At 36.3% G+C, this 23,163-nt stretch overlaps 1 protein-coding gene across 1 annotated transcript in view; it reads left to right on the top strand.

Moving 5' to 3' along the window:
• Nucleotides 1–23,163, top strand: part of TBX20 (T-box transcription factor 20) — a 54,743-nt gene that overhangs the window by 7,385 nt on the left and 24,195 nt on the right. The window contains exons 4-6 of the mRNA XM_033193536.1: nucleotides 1,740–1,848; nucleotides 5,733–5,891; nucleotides 15,378–15,454. Of these exons, the coding sequence (XP_033049427.1) occupies nucleotides 1,740–1,848; nucleotides 5,733–5,891; nucleotides 15,378–15,454 (345 nt within the window). The remainder of the gene's footprint in view (nucleotides 1–1,739; nucleotides 1,849–5,732; nucleotides 5,892–15,377; nucleotides 15,455–23,163) is intronic.

Below are 23,163 nucleotides of genomic sequence, written 5' to 3'. Positions count from 1 at the left end.
AAAGCGAAGAACTTGGGAGTTGATAATTTTTGTACTGATGGCAAAAATTTCCCGTGGTTTTAGGACTTTGAAGCGTTTTATTTCAGGCTGAAGTTCATTGGTCAGTCATTCCTAATCAGAAGAAATAATGCTTGACAGTATCACTTGATTGTAATAATAAGCAAGATATTACTTACAATCTAAAATAATGTTACATTTTCATATAGGACATCTCCTTTTCTTTAAAGTACATATATTTAAATACATTAATATTTTATTAATAGCTATAACATGTGATGAATGTGATCCTTAAAGAGGGAAAATTTCATCAACTTTAGGACTTTAAATAATGTTGAATTTTTTTAGAGGGAGGAATGTGGTTCTGATCAGTAAAACAACTGCACCTATAAAGCTACAGTCTTGGAAGGATGGTACTTGAAAAGTGATTGTGTTATCAAAGAATAATTGAAAGGCAACTGTGAGCACTCCTCCTAAAAACAGTGGAATTAACAGGCAGACAAATGCCTGAAGCCTTTACTGTTTCTCTGTAGGTCTGGTAAGAATCTTTGGTGCTGTCAACCTTTTTGTGCATTGCTCCTGGTGGGCTTTGTGAGTTTAAGCATTTGTATAGAATTCTTCTATTCTTAGTCTTCTGTGTGACAAACCATGGCACAGATTTCTTGTTCTTTACATGAATAGTGCAAGGAAGATTTTATGACTTCTATCCCTTGCTTTTGCCCTAGTAAAAATATTTATGTTTAATTGTAGTTATAAGGATCCTATATAAAATTTAGGTGTAAATAACCTGTTACGTGGATAAAGGAATTTGTCCTATAAAATCAAGGATTTTGCTTCCCCCTCATTAGTTCTGTAGTCTCTCTCTGACTTCAGAAAGACTTAAGTCAAGAAGATACTAGGATGGGGACTTACAAAGAGCTGCATTTAAGGCGATTGTCACAGGTAGAAAAAGTGACCTGCATTTAACTGTGAGTGAGTAAAAGATTGCCTTGCATGTAGCAACTGATCAATAAATGATAAACAAATTTTTCCCATCAAAGTGAGAGCTTTTTTTGGCTTGCACTGTTTACAAATAAATAAATTGAATAATGTGAAGTGTGTCTAGCTTGTTTTAACTCTCATTTAGTGAGCACATAAACAGATAATGATGAAAGTGGTAGTGTTTAATGTAACAGGAAGAACAGAATGCCAGCTGGTCTCTGGACTACTGGAAGTTCTTCATGTCCCTATATTAAAATTACTCCATCTTGTATTTACTAAGAACACAAACGTTAAACCTTCAAGTTTAAATAAATAGATTCTCTAAAATTATTTTCTCTTTTAAATTACGTTTTCATTGTTATTTAAGAGACGTTTATAATAGGAACTTACGCAATTAGTGTAAGCTAGTTTTTCTTTTGAAAGCACTTTCAAAAAGAAGATTTTGCATTTGATCGAAGCAGACTAGTAGTGGACTAGATAGATGAAAACACACACACACACACACACCCCTTTAAAAAATGGCTTGCTCAGCTTTTAATAGAAAATTTGTTAAGTATTATCTTATTTAGATAATTGGTACATGAAGAAATACATTAGACATTGTTTTGACATTGCAATAGTAATAAATTTGACATATATGGGGCAATAAAATGTACCACTTATACATGGTTTATGTGTTCCCTTAGAATTAGAACATTTTATAACCCACAGAGACAGACTTTTTAAAAAAGCTCAATGAAGTTTTCTCCTAACTTTCTTAGGCTCTATGTGCACCCAGATTCTCCTTTCACCGGTGAACAACTACTCAAACAGATGGTGTCTTTTGAAAAGGTGAAACTCACCAACAATGAACTGGATCAACATGGCCATGTAAGTACCGTGCCTTGAACTGTGCAGATTCCCTGAGATGGAATGGACAAGTCACACAAAACTGTCTCTCTCTGAGTCCCTTCCTGCCTTCCCTCTCCTTTTCCCACCTTCTATCTCTGAGTCATTTTATGGGAACATTTATGTGTTCTTCAGGGGACCTTGACTGATTTTGTCAATAGGTCATTTACAGGGATGCTATGCTGTGTGCCATTTCTATGCAAGAGGGTCAGGGATCTTATGTCTCATGGAATTCCTAAGGCTTCTGAAATTGCTGTACCACCCGAGCCAACTAAACTAAGGGGATATACATTTTTTTGGAGGCTATTACAGCCTGTTGTTGGGTTAAGCATCTAATTTCTGTCAGCCACATATCAGATAATAAAACCTAAAGAGAATAGGGCTAGGACCTCTGATGGGGGTTTCCCAAAGTGTGTTCTATAGAACATATAGATGAAATAACAAAAGAATTTTATGTCCAAATCAGTTTGGGAAAGTGCTGTTTATGTAACCTTTTTTTTTTTTTTGGAGAGTTTCGTGAATATTAAAGCATAAAGAAGCCCTGTAATTAACAACAAAACAATTTGATTTTATGTCAGTATAAAGTTTATGAAAATGTGGAAAAAAGAAAAATTAACTCTGTGTTCGTATCAGTAGTTTAATAGAACAAATAGTCATTGATGCAGGTCCTTACGTATTTGATAAAATGCCTTTTTAAGGCACTGCTGGGATGTTACTTCATGCTCTTAAATAAAGATTCACATAAAAATTCTGTCTTAGATTTTATGCTAAGAGTACTTTAGATAGACTTCCATAATTTTTTCTTCTTTTAATAATTTTTAATTGATACATAATTGTACATATTTATGGGGTAGGTGTGATATTTGGATACATATATACAATGTGTAAGGATCAAATCTGTGCAATTTAGAGGAAGTGTTTGAAGACCTTCTCAACAAAGATGGTCATAAGTAGACAATAAGAAAGTTCTAGGTTTGGTTTCAAATGGTTAGATTAGACCTGGAACCAAATAAATCACTTTAGGCGCTAGCACTACCCCTCTGCCCACAGGAGATGGTGTTTATTACAACCAAGTCAGGGTAGCCACTTAACTCAGGACTCTGCCGGTGGTGCTGTTGGGATATTGGAAGTAGCTTAATATGCTTCTTTTTTTTTATGTGTTGAAAAAGAAAGTTGATCTTTAAGTTTATTGGCATAATTTTCTTTTTTTTAAACATGCTTCTACTTACAAATTTTTTTTTACAGATTAAAATTTATGAAGTATGGAGTGATTTTTTTGTAGGTCAATGATCATTCTTAATGTCATTTATATTAAAATTTCTTGAACTTTAATGGAAATTTTTGCAGGGAAAAATGAAATTCTTTTATGATTCTAGAATTTTCTATTTATGAAGCTTTTAGAGGAATTATTTGAGTCTTTCCAAAAATACTTGAGAGTCATTTTGAGATCAGTTGTCCATAATTGAAATGCTTTTCTTTTAGCATCAGCTTCGTTGGGTAGTAATAGCTCTAAAGTAGATCTCAGCAGTTCTAGGGTCTAGCCTGGATATACCAAGATTATACCTAAAAAACTGGTTAGTCTTAGATGGTTGCTTATATGCATTTTAGCTTTAAAACTTTTATACTGGTCAGGCACGGTGGCTCACACCTGTAATCCCAGCACTTTGAGAGGTTGAACTGGGAAGATTGCTCGAACTGAGGAGTTTGAAACCAGCCAGAGCAACGGAGAGAGATCCCATCTCTACGAAAACAAAACAAAACAAAAAATTAGCTGGATGTGGTGGCATGCACTTCTAGTTGCAGCTACTTGGGTGGCTGAGGTGGGAGGATCACTTGGGCCTGGGAGGTCGAGGCTACAGCGAGTTGTGATTGTGCCACTGCAATTCATCCTAGGTGACAGAGCAAGACCCTGTCTCAAAAAAAAAAAATTATGTTTAATATAACCCTTTATCACCAGAATTAGCGTATTCTGAAAACTATTAATACAAGGAAAGATTTTTAGATCCTGTGTTGTTAAGCTAACTTCTTTGAATAGGTTCTGAAGAAGCCTATCTTACAGATGCAGTTTTAGTTTCAGAAAAGGAAACTTTTTTATTCTCAAGAATTATTTCTTGAGTGAAGCAGAGTCCACATTTCTATTAGTGTTCCTTAGTCCTCAAGTCACAGGAGGGCTTGAGCAGAGAGTCAGGGAGCCCTGAGGTCTCAGAGACTCAGTCTGGTGTCTGAGTCTGTCCAGTAATCTTCCCCAAAGGAAATTAACCTTCAGGTGGTAGAAGTGGGGAAAGAAGAAGCTTATTTAAAGCTTAGGGCATGTTCCATTTTGGTATGTGTATGTATGGGTGAGTGGGTGTGATTTGAAAAGTCTTCCTATCTTCTCAGTAGAATATATGATGAATGTTAATTTTTTTTCTTATATTAGTGATAGGAGGAAAATGTTTGGTTTTGTTGCTTCAACTTTATTCAAGCATTTGGCTGAGGATCAATCACTTGAAATCCTTGGAATAAATGCATTATACAAAGAGATCATATGATCATTCAAAAACATTATTTTGATTCATTTAAAGATCTTCTTTGTTCCAGTTATTCCTGTTCCAGTTTGAGATCATAAAAAGGCAGCATGTTCAAAATTCAATCGCGGTTGAAACCCTGTAACTTTAGGTTGGCTTACATCTCAGCACAGAGAGCGAGCGATTATATATCAGTTATCCCACAGTGACTAGTATTCAACTCTGCTAAAGTCAATCGGCAGAAACACTCATGCCCCACACCCAGGTTAGCCAAGAAAGCCGGGGAGCCATCAGTTGCATGACTAGCAGCAGCAACCAGCAGAGTGCCATTGGTCCTGCCAGGCTGTTTATCATATGTCACCGAGAGTTGCACTCTCTGCTAGCTCCTTGGAGAGGAGGGCATACAATGTGAGCCCTCTCATCCCCAGAAAGACATACCCCCAACTTTTGCAGACTTAGATAGCTGTCTGGATGGCAGGAGAGAAGATGTGAGAAACCTTTTCTATCTGAAATTGAACTTTATTGCCCTGATTCATAATGGCTGGCTTTTATATTTTATTTAAAAGATATATGAAAAATACTATATTGGCTGCCTTGTTAACGAGGGTGTGTTTATGATTTCTGAGTACTTGGCAACTTTTACTGGCTACAGAATGGAAGATGGCTATCATGATTCAAGTTTGGTTTAATAACTGGAAGTTAGAAATCAAGGAAGCTGTCATAAATACTCCTTCTATTACTACTAATAATACAGTTCACATTTACTGAGCACTTCCTGTTTCCTGTGTGCCAGCCCTATGAGGTTAATACTGTTTTTGCATATGAGAAAACTAGGAATTGGAGAGATGAGATCACTTGGCTCAGGATTAAAGGACTAGAAACTGACAGATTCAAAATTTTAACCCAAGTCTGTCTAACACCACACTGCTTTTCTAAACTCTTTTGTTTTTTTCTCCATAAATAATAGTCTGGCCTCTTAGAATATATGATTTCTTATTCTAGAAAATTTAGATTTGCGTCCTTTGGTCTAACTTGACTAGCAAACCAAAAGTATTTAAAAGACTATTTTTAAAAATAGGTGAAACTTATCTTTCAGATGACCCCTCCCCCTACCATTTTAGAAAGGACACTTGAAACAACCTGTGTGGTTTGCAGTTGTTTTGGTAAAATATGATTCACAACAATGACTCTGCAGGATCTTGTGAAAATGATTTGCCTTAAGGCGGGAAAGGGTAGATCTGTATCTTAAAATTGACTTTGAAATTGTAGACCATTTCGTTCTTTCTTGCCTCACTGTAATTTCACCTGTTTAGCAGTATAAGTATGTAAAATTCAGTACTTGCCATCTTTTTGTTGTAGATAATTTTGAACTCAATGCATAAGTACCAGCCAAGGGTGCACATCATTAAGAAGAAAGACCACACAGCCTCACTGCTCAACCTGAAGTCTGAAGAATTTAGAACTTTCATCTTTCCAGAAACAGTTTTTACGGCAGTCACTGCCTACCAGAATCAACTGGTGAGTGTACAGTTCACAATTTAGTTCCTGCATAAGAGAAGGATTTAGGAGGTTCTTACATTTCCTTGGAGAGAAGAGATATCCCAGTACTCAAAATGGATGTTCACTTTGCAGAGAGCTATTGAGTTTCAGTGCTAGGACCTCTAAGAGTGTGTTGAATGACTGTGTATTACACGGTATTTTCTAGAATCTCTATATTATGGGTGAGGTTTTTAACTGCCCACTTCTCCACCCACACTCATCCCAATCTGTCTTCTCACATTTTCTTCTCTAGAAAGTTACTTGCCTCTTTTTCCTCCTTCTGGTAACATGTATAACCATGTTCTTGTTGCTTCATAATATTTAAAGGCTCAGTTTCTCTGCTGAATTAAACACACCTATTCTATCCAACTGTCCACACTGCTGATACTTGTGATATTTTGTGAGGTTTATTCAGCTATAGTTTAGGGTGAGATAATTCTGGCAAAATGACTTTAAATGTCTTTTTAGATAGTAAACTATAGTAGTACGTAACATCAAGATATCTGATTTATATTATTGAGTTATATGCAGGGTGAGTATCCCTAATACAAAAACCCAAAATCTGAATGCTCCAAAATCTGAAACTTTTTGAGCATTGACATGGCACTCAAAGGAAATGCTCATTGGAGCATTTCAGATTTTAGATTTGTAGATTAAGGATGCTTAATCTGTAAGTATAATGCAAAATTCCCAAATCTGAGAAAATCTGAGATCCAAAATACTTTTGGTCCCAAGCATTTCAGATAAGGGATACTCAACTTATATTTTTTACTCTCTGTTGTACATCACATTTAAGATTAATGCATTTCTGGCCAGGTGCGGTGGCTCACGCCTGTAATCCCAGCACTTTGGGAGGCCAGGGTGGGTGGATCACCTGAGGTCAGGAGTTCAAGACCAACCTGGCCAACATGGTGAAACCCTGTCTCTACTAAAAATATAAAAATTACCTGGGCGTGGTAGCAGGTGCCTGTAGTCCCAGCTACTCGGGAGGCTGAGGCAGGAGAATTGCTTGAACCTGGGAGGTGGAGGTTGCAGTGAGCTGCACTCCAGCCTGGGCGACAAAGCGAGACTCCACCTCAAAAAAATAAATAAAATTTAAAAAAGTAAACTTAATGCATTTCTTCATCCACAGGGCTTATTCCAACTTAGTAAATATTTATCAAGGCCCTACTAAGGGCCCTGTACTGATAGATACTCCCCATACATTTTCTTCTTTTGTGCCTAGTGTAAGCTTTAGGGGCTGTGGCAGTACTAACACTCCATAGGTGAGGAAGCTGAAGCTAAGAGAGGGTGAGTAACTTCTCTCTGTCAGAAAGGACCAGCAATAGAATTCCTTTTCATACGCTTCAGTATAAAAGGAAGTCAAATGCTCAGTTTACTTGACACATTCAGTTGTTCATGATCTCTCTGTGCCTTTGTGTCTTGTGTTTGTTTCATTGGTCATAGGTAGCCAAGACTGTTGCTCTCCTCTTGTCTTGATGTTGTTAGGTTTTGGGTTCTGAGTGAGTAGCTGTTAGATGCTGCCTGGCAATGGCTCAGAGTCCAGAGGAGGGTGGTCACTTGGAAGTGAGGTGGTGTGGAGACTCTCGGGAAAGGCAAGATGAAGCTGACATCACAGCCAGCCTCACACAAATGAGATAGTAGAAGCCTGGAAAAGGGATGTGGGCAGGCGGCCAGAGTGGATGCATGTAAGGCTTACTCTCCTAGGATTTCTGTACAACTTTGAGTAGATTTCATTTCACCAGTGGCTGCTATTTTCCTTACCTATATATTAGGGCCAAGAACTGACCAGACCATTTTAGGGGATTGCTGTGAAGATCAAACATAGTGATGTGTGTAGGCTTGTTCCAAACAAGCCCTTGGAAGCTGTAAGTTGCTCTGTAAATAAGGCATGTGGTTATGATTGGGCTATCTCAGAAATGTCAAAAGAGAATTTGTCACCATTTGGATTTTAAAATTTTAGTGTTGTATTAGTTAATGAGATAAATTAAGGCATAATTATTATCACACTGGTCATCTTATAGTAAAGACAAGTATTGTAACCTTTGAATTATCTCCAGCATGATAACACAGGAGTGGAAACATTCACAGAATGCCCAAGCTAAAAGTTAGGGGTTAGATGGAAGCCTTCAAAGGCCTAAAGCACTAATGCTATTTCTCTGAGAATCTGGAACACTGAAACCAGCAATCCTGTTTTTAATTTATTTGAGGGCACATGGAATGCAAATGTCTTAGGCTCCAAAAAGATTCCTAAAACATTCCATTCATTTTACACTAATTGATTTTATAGCTTTTATAATATATACCAAGCTAATATATTATAACAATTTAAATTTACGCTAACTTAAGAAACCTTATTGATGTTTGGGAATGACATAGACACTTGTCATGTGGAAACCTCATTCCTTTTATCATAATTCTTTTTAAAGAGGGCCAAAGCAAGAAGAGGTAAATTGTTTTCTTCTTTATTTTTTTAGTGAAAATTATAGAGACAAAGAAAAATTAAAATTTCTAGTAAACTTTAAAGTATAATGCCTGAGATTTGGTTTAATAGGTGAGACAGCAAGCCTGCCTAAGTGTTGGTGGGACCTCTCATATCATAGGAGGGTCTTAATTACATAATACAAATAACAATAACTACCATTTGGGTACTTACTATGTGCAAGACACTACTTGAATTCATAATCATACTTGATCTTCTCAACGATATTGTGAGATAGGAACAATCGTAATTTTATTCAGCATCATACAGTTGGGGTAATTGAGGCACGAGTTAAAATTTAAGTCATCTGAAGTGACCTTGCTCCTCCCATTGCAGATTTGTATTCAGGTGGTTAAGATTCAAGAGGGAGTGCCCTTAACCTCTAAGCTGTGAGTGCAGAAGCAGAACTTCACCCCCTCTCAGCTCTTGGCCCTGATAGACTCTGAGACATCAATTTTAGAGGGCATCAACTCTTTATGCTCTTTTTTTTTTTTTTAAACAAATGTGCTGCTCACACCACACATCAGCAAGTGTAACACGATGATGATCATCTTAAACAGGAGGTCAGAACATCTGCTAGTACTCACTGCATCCAACTGGAGTCACATCTTTAATGACATTTTCTCATTTAATTCTTGTTTTTTCACTCAATTTTTTATTTGGAACAAGTTTCAGATATACAAAAAACTAAACAAATAGTAAAATGCACCTCACATGCCTTCCACCCAGATTCAGCAATGCCAAATTTGCTTTTCCCCCAAATTTTCTCTTTCTTCTCTCTTCCTCTCTCTGTATGCATATGTACTTCCCCTCTTCCTTCCCATTTTCTTCCCTCCCCTTTTAAAACTAAGTTGCATGCCTCACGACACTTCTAAACACTCTGTAAGCCTATTCTGACAATTAGGACATTATTTTTTAATACCAACATCTTTATCACAGTTAAGAACATTTATAAGAATTTGTTCTTCTTATCACCTAATACTCAGTTTATATTAAAATTTTCAGGATAGACCAACTATCCCCAAACCCCCTCTGAACTAGGATCCAGCTAAAATTCATGGTTTGGATTTATTTCTTTTAATTTAGAAAACTCTTTCCACATTTTTTTCTAAACACCTCATTCAATTCTGACACTGATGCCTTGAAGAAGGCCCCACGAGTCCCATTTTGTAGAATTAGAAATTGAGGTCAGAGTGAATCTTAACCACCTGAATACAAATCTGCAATGGGAGGAGCAAGGTCACTTCAGATGACTTCATTCACCCAAGGTCACAAATCTGATAAGCGACAGAACCAGTATGAGGTTTTGATCTTCTGGGTTTTAATTCCTTCTTTTTGGTGACATCATGATAGATTGCAAGGCCAAGGAAGTGGTGAGCACTGACAGTGTCATCGAAAACTGACTTTGAAAATATGGGTAATGGAAATAGGTGAAGATACTAATACACACATTTCAACACAAGTTGCTCCTTTTGCAAAGGTTTATTTCTAATTAATATCATAAATGACATCAAAATCCAGCCATCAGTGCCCAGCTATTCCTTCTTGCATTAAGTATAAATAGGATTAGTATGTCATTTCATTGCTGAGTAACCACAATGAAAGTGACTAAATTCAGAATTAATTTTCTCATAGATGAGTTTTTCTATATCCACCTTTAAAACCATAGCCCCTTGCACAAAGCCATAGGCCTTTAAAATAGAAATCCAGTTAATAGTCAATAATTTGATTTGGTGTCCTAACAGGCCAGTTTTGCAAATGGTTTATAAACCTCGTAAGACCAATCAAAATTCATCTTGTAGGTGCTCGGTAAACACATGTTTAGTGAATAAATGAACTTGTGGGTTAGCATTTTCATTAGTCCTATGTCATTTTCTAGAGTTATCCTTGACTCTTTCTAGACCTTCTACCATCTACTTTGACTTCACTGCTCTGCCAAGTTTGTGTAGTAATTTTCCTATAACATACAATAATTATCCTGCAGCATATAATAGCCTATAATATATAATAAATATATAGGAAATAGAGTAAATATATACTAGGTATAGTATTATAATTTTTTCACATAAAAAGAACAGAGAGGGAGGAGAAAAGAGAGGAAGATTTAAAAATTCACATTTAGGACCACTTTCATGTATCTTAAGCTTTGGATAGGACTGCTATTTTTATGTCTATTGAAATCCAAGTCAGAGTTTCCAAAACAATTTGTGAAAAAATTCCTCATTTATTGTGCCTTGTAGTTTCATTTATAAGTAATGAAAATAGGACCTTTTATTTGCTGTTTCTTTCTCTGGTTTTTGCAAGGGAATGATTGCATTTCTTTACATTATTGGATAAAAGCTAAATACATTACACTTTCAACAAACTATTTTATAATTTAAGATTGAAAGGTCATGCATTGTTTTTGAGCAGGCAGAACATTGCTGTAGAGTTGAAGTGTAGGTCAAGTTTCATTTTTAAATGCCTTTGGTCAGATATTTTCCTGATAATTGGAGAAATGGTCTCTGAGGGCCAATTTTACCTTGTGGCTGGGAACCGTAGCTGGATTCAGAGTCCAGTGATACTGTACAGAATAAACACTGCAAAAGGTCCCCTTCTCTTTTGCACAGCAGGTAGTGTCACCATTTGCCCTCCACACATTTATTTAAAAATAATAGAGATGCCAAAAGAGTGAACATTCTGGTTAGGAATTGCATTATGTTCTTCTGTATTATTTCAGTACATGAAAAAGCAGGGTTGTGTTTTGGACTGAATTAGTAATTTGGATATATGTAGACCCACACTAAACAGCAGCATTTCTTAAGCACATACTACTAACCATGCTTGTTAGTGTTTTCTCTTGATGAAGTGAGAAACTTTGCTGCTTTTAAGAATTTTTGAGTTATAAAGGAGCCATACCTCTGGTTTCTGTACATACAATGTTTGGTAGCTGATTTATTTTTGATACTTCTTTTAGGATTACGTTTGATACAGGTGATTTGTTCAACAGCATTACAAGCTGCAGGCATCCTCTCTTTGGACATGAATGAAATGGTGTCCAACTGAAATCACTGTCTGTAACTCAGTTTCTTTTTCTCATCAGTTCTCAAGTGTTTTTTTTTTTTTTCATTTATCCCAAATTTCACAAAGAGATGTAAAACTACACCTTAAAAAATGAATTTCTCTATAGCTACTGGCCTTTATTTAAATATTGTGGCATAAACTCTATATCTGACCTTTTAAAATGTGTGATTACCTAGAATGTTAAAATTTTGCTATTTAAAAATTATTTTATCTTTAAATTTAAAAAAGGAAATACTTTTCCTGTGAATTCATGGTTTCACTTAGTTCATAATTGGTGAAAAGGTGAGATCATATTTCTGACTGTGCTTGTTCTTGAGGTAAAACTCAACAAATATTTGTGGGGCTCTTATTGTGGACACCTTAGTAGATTCAGAGTCTAGTGACAGTGGGCTACAAGGAACATGGTGGGCTCACAAAGAAGTTTAATCCACAATCTCTGTGCTGCTAATTACTAATACCCCATAAAAGCTGTTCAGAAATGTGTAGCATCAACCCAGAGCTCCCATACGATTTTAGTGATAATAAATCCGTTCAGGTTTTTTCTGCTCTCACGTGCAAAAGCAATTGTTTTCTCTAGAATTAGATTAAGTAGAAATAGAGAAAGTAATTGTTTTGAATTCTTTTTCTAATTAGTGCACTAAAATTAAATCATTGCTGTAGTTAATTGATAAATCTGGGTGTATAAGAGCACCTTGTACTATTCTTGCAACTTTCCTGAAGTTTGAAATTATATCAAAATGTAAAGAAATTTCCACTGATACTCCTAGGAATTATGAAAGTTGGATTAAAATGATATTCGAAGTAGATAATTCTCATAATGAGAGAAAATTTGAAGAAATCTGAAAACTCAGTTGAATTTAAGTTACTCCTTTGCTCAGAGTATGGCAGTATTATTAGATATGGTGACACATCAGTTGAGCAACACGTGTTTTGAGAGTATGTATTTTCTGTGGTATTAGAGCACTGAAGAATTTAAGATAACTTCTCAAACATATTCTGAACCAATAGTCTTTATCTTTTGAAAAAAGAACAAGAAATGTGATTTTCAGAATTCTTTTCAGAGATAAAATATGTCAAAAGTCCATCTTTAATCATTAGAACAGATAGGTAATACCTTCTACCCTTTTTGTTTGTAAAGACTCAGAAAAAGCTTGATATATTCATATCTTAGAGAGATGGCTGTAAACAGTTCTTTCAAAATGATTTTTTCATCAGATATATTATCTGTTGTTGTCTGTAGAGAATTTTATCCATTGGCAAGCCTGTTTACTTTCAATTTTATAAATGTGCTATTTAAAGGCAGCCTTACCTTTATTGCTCCACCTCAGTTTCAGTTTGAAAATTTCCTGTGGGTTTGATTCATCTTTAATGTCTCTAACTGTGTGTTGGAGGTGGTGCCACCTTCTTTAACATCATTTAGAGGCAGTTCCAGCTCTGATTAGCTGTGTGTGTCATCCCGACATCTAGCGCAGTGCATATGCGTGGTGATTAATCCTCATTATTTGCTGCTGAATTATTGTGAAAGCATATTAATGAACTATAAAGTACTTCAGGAGTAGAACGTATTTTAAATATAGTTGTTCATTACAAAGAGGCATAGCTCATGTCTTGGAGGATTTTAAAATCTTGTTGATATTTGTAATTGTAGACTACATTGATTGCCTGGGCTTTAGAAGATGTTTGTAATTTATTTCAAACAAAAAAATACTTTCTCCTTCCTCCCAAAACTGACCTTCAAAAACAAGTCCTAGTCGGAATGAGTGGATGAAACAAGACTTCCTTACCAATGCCATAGCATAGCTATTTTCTTTAGCTGCTCAACAGTGAATGTTCATGGGCTAAAAATGAGCATTTCTGAGGCAAATGTGTTTTTTTTTTGTTTTGTTCTGCTTTGTTTTGGAGGCAGAATCTTGCTCTGTCGCCCAGGCTGGAGTGCAGTGGTAGGATCTCAGCTCACTGCAAGCTCCCTCCCGGGTTCACACCATTCTCCCACCTCAGCCTCCCAAGTAGCTGGGACTACAGGCACCCGCCACCACGCCCAGCTAATGTTTTTGTATTTTTCATAGAGACAGGGTTTCACTGTGTTAGCCAGGCTGGTCTCGATCTCCTGACCTTGTGATCTGCCCGCCTCGGCCTCCCAAAGTGCTGGGATTACAGGCGTGAGCAAATGTTTTTTAAGATTAGTATTATCAAAGAGTTAATCTTATGATTTGCCAGTGTTATTGATAGAGGAGTCTTTCTGGCTGGGTTAGTATGGGGGGTTTCATTTTAAGCGAGGCATAAATAGTTTCTTTGCAGCTTGTGCCTTGGTTTAGATCACTTTCAGAAACCATAAAAAAGAAAAAAACCACATTTCTTTGGAAATGAAAAAAGAAATTCCTCACGTGTTAACGGTTTAAAGTGTTCTATAGATATACTCCGACTGGGGAGAAAGTTGCTTTTTGGCAAGAGTATTTCTTTTTTCTTTTTTTTTTTTTTCTTTTGAGAAAGAGTCTTGCTCTTGCTCTTGTTGCCCAGACTGGAGTGCAGTGGCGTGATCTCGGCTCGCTGCAGCCTCTGCCACCTAGGTTCAGGTGATTCTCCTGCCTCAGCCTCCTGAGTAGGTGGGATTACAGGCACATGCCACCATGCCTGGCTAATTTTTTATTTTTAGTAGAGGCGGTTTCACCATGTTGGTCAGGCTGGTCTTGAACTCCTGACTTTGTGGTCTGCCTGCCTGGGCCTCCCAAAGTGTTGGGATTACAGGCGTGAGCCATGGTGCGCAGCCTGGCAAGAGGTATTTCAGACTATCTGTTTTGATTGTGTACTCCTTACTTTGAAAGAAGAAGACATGCCTGTAACTTTTTTTCCCCATGTTAAGAATCTTTAGCATGCATTTCTCTCTAAAGGTGACCATGGGTTCTAATTTTGATACTGAGAAGCTATGACTCCTTAAAGGTTTTCTTGGTTCTAATTCAGTTACTGACCAGCTGAATCTTGGCCCTTGTGCTTTTTGAGTCTGTGTGTGATTATCTGTCGGATAAGACCATGGGCTAGATGGTCTCTTAGCTTCCGTTCAGCTCTAACAATTCCAGGATTTTCCATGTTGAGTATCTTTTAATCAGTGTTTCCTGTATTTTTTTGTTGCAACTTAATGTATTCTCCTTCAGAGGCACGGTGCATATAATTTCATGAATCTTTCTACACTAATAGTAGTACTATGGGAATTCTGAACACCACAGCATGGACATTTAATATTTCAGACTGTGATTATTATTAGAATGTATTTTTCCATAAAAACACAGAATTTATAAATAACATTTCATGGAAGGATAACAAAAGATGGACTAATTTGATTCTGATTTAGTCAAATGGAAAGGGAAATAGGAGAAAATTTCTATTCAGAAGGCTTTATGTCATGTATATCAATATATTGAACATGAGGCTATTATTGGCCATTTTACCTTTTATCTATTATGGTATGTGTATGTACTCACAGTACTAAAAAAGATGTCACCAAGTCAAATGAGACTGCATTCTTACTTTCATTCCCTATCAGTGCTGGAATTCTACATAATTATCCCATTTAGGTGGCTCTCCCATTCCTCAGTTCAGCCCTAGCCTTTGACATAGTATATAATATATTAAATACTACACACCCCAGTTCACATCTACTTTTGCCTCAAAGGCTCCCATCCCTAATTGTATCTATCTGTCGACCTCCAGCCTGTCCTCAATACTCCTCTCTGAGGCCTTCGCCTCCCATCCCACCTGGGTGGGATTTGTCCCTCTCGTGAACATGTGTAGCACTTTCCACCCTTCTCACGACACTGAGAAACATTAAGATATTCTTGGTATGCTATGGAGAATGAACAAACTATTTCTGATTTTACTTCCTTGACCTCAGAAATGATACTGTTTTGTACCCATTCTTTCTCCAGATAACGAAGCTGAAAATAGATAGCAATCCTTTTGCCAAAGGATTCCGGGATTCCTCCAGGCTCACTGACATTGAGAGGTAATGAGAATTTTCTGTTTACTTTCTTGTTCAGATAAGATCAAGAGAAGAGGGAGTTTGTAACAACACACTCCTTTCGACACCAGAGAATCATAACCTTACTATGTATAGTCTTCCATTCCTGGTACATATGCAACTGCTTAAGTCTGACAGCTACCGTGACTGGATCTATTATATGCTTAATTTCTGAGTAAAATAGTTTCTTTGGTCAGGACATTTATTCTACTATAAAAAATAGGGCTTTGTTGTTATTAAAGACTTAGTCCTCTTGATATTCTGAAGCTTCATGTCTCAATGAGTGGCAGTCTGTAGAGAAACGGAACCGTGATAGCCTTTTACCCTCCCAAGTGGATATATTTGCTAACACAGAGTGTAAGAGTAGTTTGGAATTTTAAAACAATGAGATGTAATTTAGTTCAAGGTCACATAATTTTACCAATATAGTAGACTGCTTATATTTAATAGGAGAGACATCAGGCAGGCCTCAGGACCTCTAAGAAGACAAGTAAAATCATGTGCCTGTAACTTACCCTACTTTTTACTCAATTAAAATGGTTCACGCAGTTTGAGACCGTTGAGGTGATGAGTAATGACTATATGGAGATCCATATTTTGCCCAGTATGAACATCAAAAATTGTTTTTCAAAGAGAAGATTTTAAAAACTGACTGATTATTTGTACTTCTTAAACACACTAATTCTTTTATTTGGCCCAGTGTCTTAGTTGACCAGGGAAGTTCCCTAAACACCAGAACCACTGATTTACTTTATCTCTACATCTTTGTGTAATTTCCCTACTAACTGCTGCACATTTCTGCTGCACTCTTTGTTACCCACATAGCCACATCTCCTGACCTCAGCACTTCTGTCTAACCTATCTTGGCAACTCAAATTAAGAGATAATTACATATTTTAACAACCCCTGTCTCAGCCTTCCTAAGCCTTCCCAAGTGGCAGAATGTGAGGTGGAGGTTTGATTTAGGGGAACAGACTTAGAGGCTCAGTGGGGAAACAGAGGAGCTAGCAGGAGAGGCTGAATGTTGGGCAGGAACTATGGTATTTGAGCAGAAAAGAAAGATTAAATAGTTGGAGAGCTTGACAAGTTGGTTGGAAGTGTCGAGATCAGGAAAAGAAACTTGAGCTTGTGATTGAAAATCCGTTGCAAAGTGCAGAGAGAAGGCAAGTGGTAACTCTCAAATTAGGTGGGATACAAGTCACTGAGAATGTGGTACCAGCAGTGAGGGGGCAACAAAGGAGTCCACTTGCAAAAGGCAACTTCATATAGGAATGACTTTATTTCCTGTTTCTGAGGGCCAGAAGCCCTGCTGCAGTGGGTTTATGCAGTTGGGATTGTTATAAGTGAACTTTTTCTCAGTTTTATTCAGGTATTAAGTAAGAATGGAGACAGTGATGCAGTGGGGTGATAGTGATCTGTTTTTATAGTGTGTGTCATATTTTCTGTCTCAGACCATGGGGGTACGCACGATATATTGGGAGAAAAAAAAGTTAGGGCTTAGAGTCTCACCTCTGCCTTCTCCTGGGTGAGTGATCCTGAAGAAGTCACCAGACTTCTGAGTCTCTTCCCTCATCCAGAAAATGGAAAAAATAACCCTGCTCACCTCAGAGGTTTATTCTGAGAAGCAAATAAGCTGGCATTTATGACAGCATTTTATAAATCTAAAAATGTAAAATAATTACAAGTTCTTCATCTTGTTATATGAGCATTTCATCTAATAACTTTTATCCCACGTAACTCTATGTTTCATAGTCTTAATAAACTACTCCTAGAGTAAAAATAGCCTTGTAGTTGCACATGGGTTTACAAGATAGGAGGTACTCAGTCTGACTGCTCTTTAGAACGGCAGATTTGATAATGCATGCGGCCACATTTTCCACTTATTGAATAAGCATCCTGATGTGGGAGCACTCACATGTACATGAAGCTAAGTAGCTTTCAATGGTCTGAGGGCAAAGACAGCACTCTTTACATGACTAGCTGAAAGTTTGCAAGATGACCTAAGTAGTGTGAAATTGGCCGAGGTTTTGGATTTCATTTCCAGATATTTAAGTCTGAATTTTTCATAAACAGCCTTTGGGGATGGGACAAATCAGATCAATTGATCTTTAGAGACCTAAAGAAATTAAATTAGTCTGGAGTCAGTTACTGCACTAAACCATCTAGTAATTGAATTGCTCCTTGTAACTGATTGAAAACAGCCCTATTCTTAACAATATAGGGAGCTTTTCTTTATAAGGGATCTGAGAGAAAAACACATCTTTTTATGACATGATGACAGATATTGCACTTTTCTAACCTAATTGAATATGATGTTATAAATATGTGACCTTAATGATTTCAAGTTTCCTGTTTTAGATTTACAACTTAATGTGTGGGACACCCACACAAAAATGCCTTTAGGATTGGATCTGTTGGCTTATACCTCAAAATTCACAGTTTTAATCCTTCTACAGCTACACAAGCTTTTGGGATACTCTTAAAGGTGTTTTAGTTTTCTTGCTCTAATTTTAGTAGGTTCCAGTGAGGTACTTGAATGTCTCACTTTGTGTGTAGCCTTACTCTTCAGGGACATCGTCTTCCTCATTTCTAAAAGAAAACCCACCTCACTGGCAAAAATAAAAAGTATTTTCATTACTGCTTTGTAATATACCTACCACGGTCAACCAGGAAGCAAACCAAAAGCCCAAAGGGATATCTTTCTATAATCTAATGTCTGGTTTCTCAGATTGGGGAAACAATTATTGGCTAGTTTCATATAATAACAAGCTGTAGACAGTCATTCGTTGGCATTTTGTGTTTCTGTTTTTGGGGGGAGGTGCGGTTAACTTCGTCCAGTACACTTCTGAGAAAGGAAAAATAACTGGGAGGAGTGATCTATGTTGTATTCAAAATTAAGTTTCTTTCATTAATTTTTTTCTTTTTACTAAAAGAGTTTGTGTGCATTGCCAAAAAATCAGAAAATACGGACAAGTAAGAAAAAGAGCATAAAAAAGCAGTGAAACCCCATTTCCTTAGAGATGACCACTGGCAAAACCCATTGTATATTCTTTTTTTTTTTTTTTTTTTTTTGAGACGGAGTCTCGCTCTGTCGCCCAGGCTGGAGTGCAGTGGCCGGATCTCAGCTCAGTGCAAGCTCCTCCTCCCGGGTTTACGCCATTCTCCTGCCTCAGCCTCCGGAGTAGCTGGGACTACAGGCGCCTGCCACCTCGCCCGGCTAGTTTTTTGTATTTTTTAGTAGAGACGGGATTTCACCATGTTAGCCAGGATGGTCTCGATCTCCTGACCTCGTGATCCGCCCGTCTCGGCCTCCCAAAGTGCTGGGATTACAGGCTTGAGCCACCGCGCCCGGCCATCCATTATATATTCTTTCAGATACTTTCTTATGCACCTGTGAACATTTACTTCCTTTAAAGTTTATCTTGCCAACTATATTATTTTTAATTTTCCCCCTTAATATAAATAGATATATGTCTGCAGTACACTTTTTATTGGCTTTCTAATTTTCCATTATATGCTGTAATTTATTTGACTAATCCTATGCATTAGTGATTTAGGTTTCTGATTTTTTGCTGTTACAAATAGTGCCAGGAGGAAAATACATATCTTTATACATCTTCTTAATTATTACCATAAGATAAATATCCACAAATTAAAATGCTGAGTCAAAGGATTTTTTTTATCATAGTATTATTTTTAATTGTTTAAAAATTTGGAAAAAGAACCCAAATATTCAATAATAGGAGAATGGTTTAATAAACTTCATAGCCATGCAATAGAGGTTTTAGAAATTGTGGGAAAATATATATAACATAAAATTGACCATTTTAACCATTTTAAAGTGTACAATTCAGTGACATTAAGTACATTCATGATGTCACATAACCATCACTGCTATCCGTTTCCAGAATGTTTTCATCATCCCAAATAGAAACTCTGTACCCATTAAAATAACTTCCAATTTACTGTCCCTTTGAGGCCCTGATAATCTGTATCCTACTTTCTGCATCTATGAATTTATCTAGTCTGGGTACCTCATATAAGCGGAAAGATGTATAGTCATGAGTCACTTAACAGGAGGGCTGCTTTCTGAGAAATGCATTGTTTAGAGATTTTGTCATTGTGAAAATGTCATAGAGTGTATTTACACAAACCCAGATGGTACAGCCTACTACATACGTAGGCTATTTGGTATGGCCTATTGATCCTAGACTACAAACCGTACTGTGTTGCATGTTATTGTACTGAATACTGCAGGCAGCTGTAATGCAAGGGTAGGTATTTATGAACCGAAACATTAAAAAGGCATAGTAAAAATACAGTGTAAAACATAAAAAGTGGTACACCTGTATAGGGCACTCACCATGAATGGAGCTTAAGGTCTGGAATTTGCTCTGGGTGAGTGGTCAGTGAATATGAAGGCCCAGGACATTGCTGTACACTACTGTAGACTTTATAAACACTGTACACTTAGGCTATACCAAATTTATAAAAAGAATATTTTTCTTTAAGAATAAATTAACCGTAGCACTTATTGTAACTGTTTTACTTTCTAAACTTTTTAACTTTTTTTTAACTTTTTGACTCTCCTTTAAGAGGTTAGCTTAAAACATACACATTGTACAACTGTATAAAAACATGTTTCATTTTTCTGTATATCCTTCTTCTGTAAGTTATTTCAATTTTTTTTTTTTTTTTTTTTACTTTTTAAACATTTTTATTAAAACCTAAGACATAATCAGACACATCAGGCCTACCGTGGGTCAGGATTATCAATATCACTGTCTTACACCTCCACATCTTCTGTCACTGAACATCTTCAGGGGCAATAACACACATCTCCTGTAATGATAATGCCTTCTTCTGGGATACCTGCCAGAGGATCTGCCTGAGACTGTTTCACAGTTAACTTTTTTTTTTTTGATAAGTAGAAGGAGTACACCATGAAATAATTATAAAAATTATAGCATAGTACATATACAAACCAGTAACGTCATTGTTATCACTATCAAGTATGATGTACTTTATACAAACATGTGAGTAACGTGTTATGCTGCTGCATTATGATGGCTGTGATGTCACTAGGTGATAGACATTTTTCAGCTCCCTTCTGATGTTAGGGGACCGCTGTCATATATGTGGAATGTTGTGAGCTGAAGCATTGTTATGTGGCACATGACTGTATGTGCTTTTAAGGCATTTTATGCATACTGCCAAGTTTCCTTCAGGAAAGGTTGTTCACAGCGGTTACCCATTCCTTTACGCCTTTGTCAGACATGATCATCGTCTTTTTATCTTTGCCAGTTTCATAGGTGAACATTTGTATTTTCTCCTGGGAATTGGCCTGTTTATGTCCTTAGGTCTTTTTTTTTTTTTTTTTTTTTTTGGATTGTTCACCTTGTTCTCTACATGAGCTATAAAAGCTACTTATGTATCAAGGGTATTAGTATTTTATTGTTCATGTATGTTGGAATCATTTTACCAGGTTGAAAATTAGCTTTTTATTTATGCTTTTGGTACATAGATGGTTTTATCACCAATCTGTTGCTCTCGTTCTTTGATTTCCATCCTAGAAAACTTTCCTCACTCCAAAATAATAAAAACAGGCCGGGCGCGGTGGCTCAAGCCTGTAATCCCAGCACTTTGGGAGGCCGAGACGGGCGGATCACGAGGTCAGGAGATCGAGACCATCCTGGCTAACACGGTGAAACCCCGTCTCTACTAAAAATACAAAAAATTAGCCGGGTGAGGTGGCGGGCGCCTGTAGTCCCAGCTACTCGGGAGGCTGAGGCAGGAGAATGGCCTAAAACCTGGGAGGCGGAGCTTGCAGTGAGCTGAGATCCGGCCACAGCACTCCAGCCTGGGCGACAGAGCGAGACTCCGTCTCAAAAAAAAAAAAAAAAAAAAAAATAATAAAAACATTTACTATAGATTTTTTAATCACCTTACTGCTTTTTAGTTTTTCATTTAAACCTTTGACTTGTGTAGTATTTATTTTGTTGAACATTATAAAATAGACATATAACTTTATGTTTTTTACAAGTGGCCTGAATACTATTAATATGTATTTACTAATGTATTCATTTCCCACTTATTTTTCATTCTCCCTTTGTCATATGCTGTACCAAATTCTTATGCATATTAGTTCTTACAGTCTCTTTGTTGAGCTGCCAGTATCATATTGTTGTAATTTTTATAAATTGTTAATAGTTGATATTTAAATATCTGATATGGCAAATTCCAATCTTTGTTTACTTGTCATTTTAAAAGTTTCTTGATAGTCTTTGGTCTTTGTGCTTCCAGTCTTTGAAATCTTTTTGTCAGGTTTTCTACATAAATGTTATGGGAATTTAGCTTAGACTTGTGTTAAATTTATATAATAACCTGGGAGGGAAAAATGGTATCTTAACAGTGATATCAGTATTCAAAGACACATGTTCCTATTCTCATCTATGAATATGTAATATGTTTGTCCTCTTTCTGAAATCTCCTGTGCTATGTAGCAGTTTGCCATTTTCGAGTTCGTAAGTTCTGCACAGATGTTCTTAGGCACACATCTAGGCCTATGATACCTGCTCTGTCTGATACAATAGCTGCTGGCCACAGGTGGCTAGTGAGGATGTAAAATACACTGTTAAGTGTGGCAAACACACAAACAGGTTAGCTAACTACCAAAAGTCACTAAAATTTGAAGACTCAATATGAAAAAAATCATTTAAAAATATCAATTAGATATATGGTAATAATCTGGGTTATCGTGTTACATAAAATATATTTTTAATATTTTTTTTTAATGTGGCAACTGGGCTTATCTAAAATTACATATGTGACTCGCATTACATTTTTATTGGAAAACACTAGAGAGATTTTTTGGAGGTGTTTACTTTTGTAAATAGAATTTTAAATTAGAACTCTGCCTAATTTAGTCTGCAAAAAGCTGTTGATTCCTATGTGTCTTTGGCATTCTGCCCTTTTACTGAACTTAAAAAATCAGTTTTAATAAATTTTCATTTTAGTCACTTGTGTTTTCTAGTTAAATTGCTATATTGTTTGCAAAAATTATGATTTTCTCTTTTCCTTTCTAATAGTTATACTGTAAAAAATATCTTTTTCTTGTTTTATTACACTGATTAAAATTTCTGGGACACCATTGAAAGATAATAATAGTTGGCATTTTTGTTTTGTTCTTGATTCATTATGTATGGTTTTTTGGTGGCTGTTGGTTTCAGAAGAATATTCTTTATTATACCAAAGCAATAACTTTCATACCTAAGTTAATAACTTTTATCTTAACATTAATTGAATTTATACTAAATGATCTTTTAACATCTATTGAGATTATTTCCTTTTTAAAAAATTTTAAATGACATTGTAATATATTCATATTGTCTATGTTGAACCATTCTTATATTCCTGCCTGGATTTTTATCTGTTTTCTTAAGTTACTGGATTTAAACTACTTATATTTCATTTAAGACCTCTTGTATCAGTCTCGAAACAATTATTTGATTTTGTACCTTCTCTTGTCAGTTTTTGGTATAGGTTTCTGCTAATTTGTTCAAATTAATTGAAATATTTTCCTTCCTTTTATTGTCAGAATCAGTTTGAAGAGCAAAAAAATGATCATTTACCTGACGATTTTATAAATCTTGTCCATAAATTCACCTGGGTGCAGTATTCTTTTGGGGAATACT

This window comes from Trachypithecus francoisi, unplaced genomic scaffold, assembly GCF_009764315.1.
Source record: "Trachypithecus francoisi isolate TF-2019V2 unplaced genomic scaffold, Tfra_2.0 Lachesis_group4, whole genome shotgun sequence".
In the NCBI taxonomy this organism is placed as follows: Eukaryota; Metazoa; Chordata; class Mammalia; order Primates; family Cercopithecidae; genus Trachypithecus; species Trachypithecus francoisi.
Note: the sequence above shows the minus strand (reverse complement) of the source record. Positions and strands in the feature narration are given on the sequence as shown.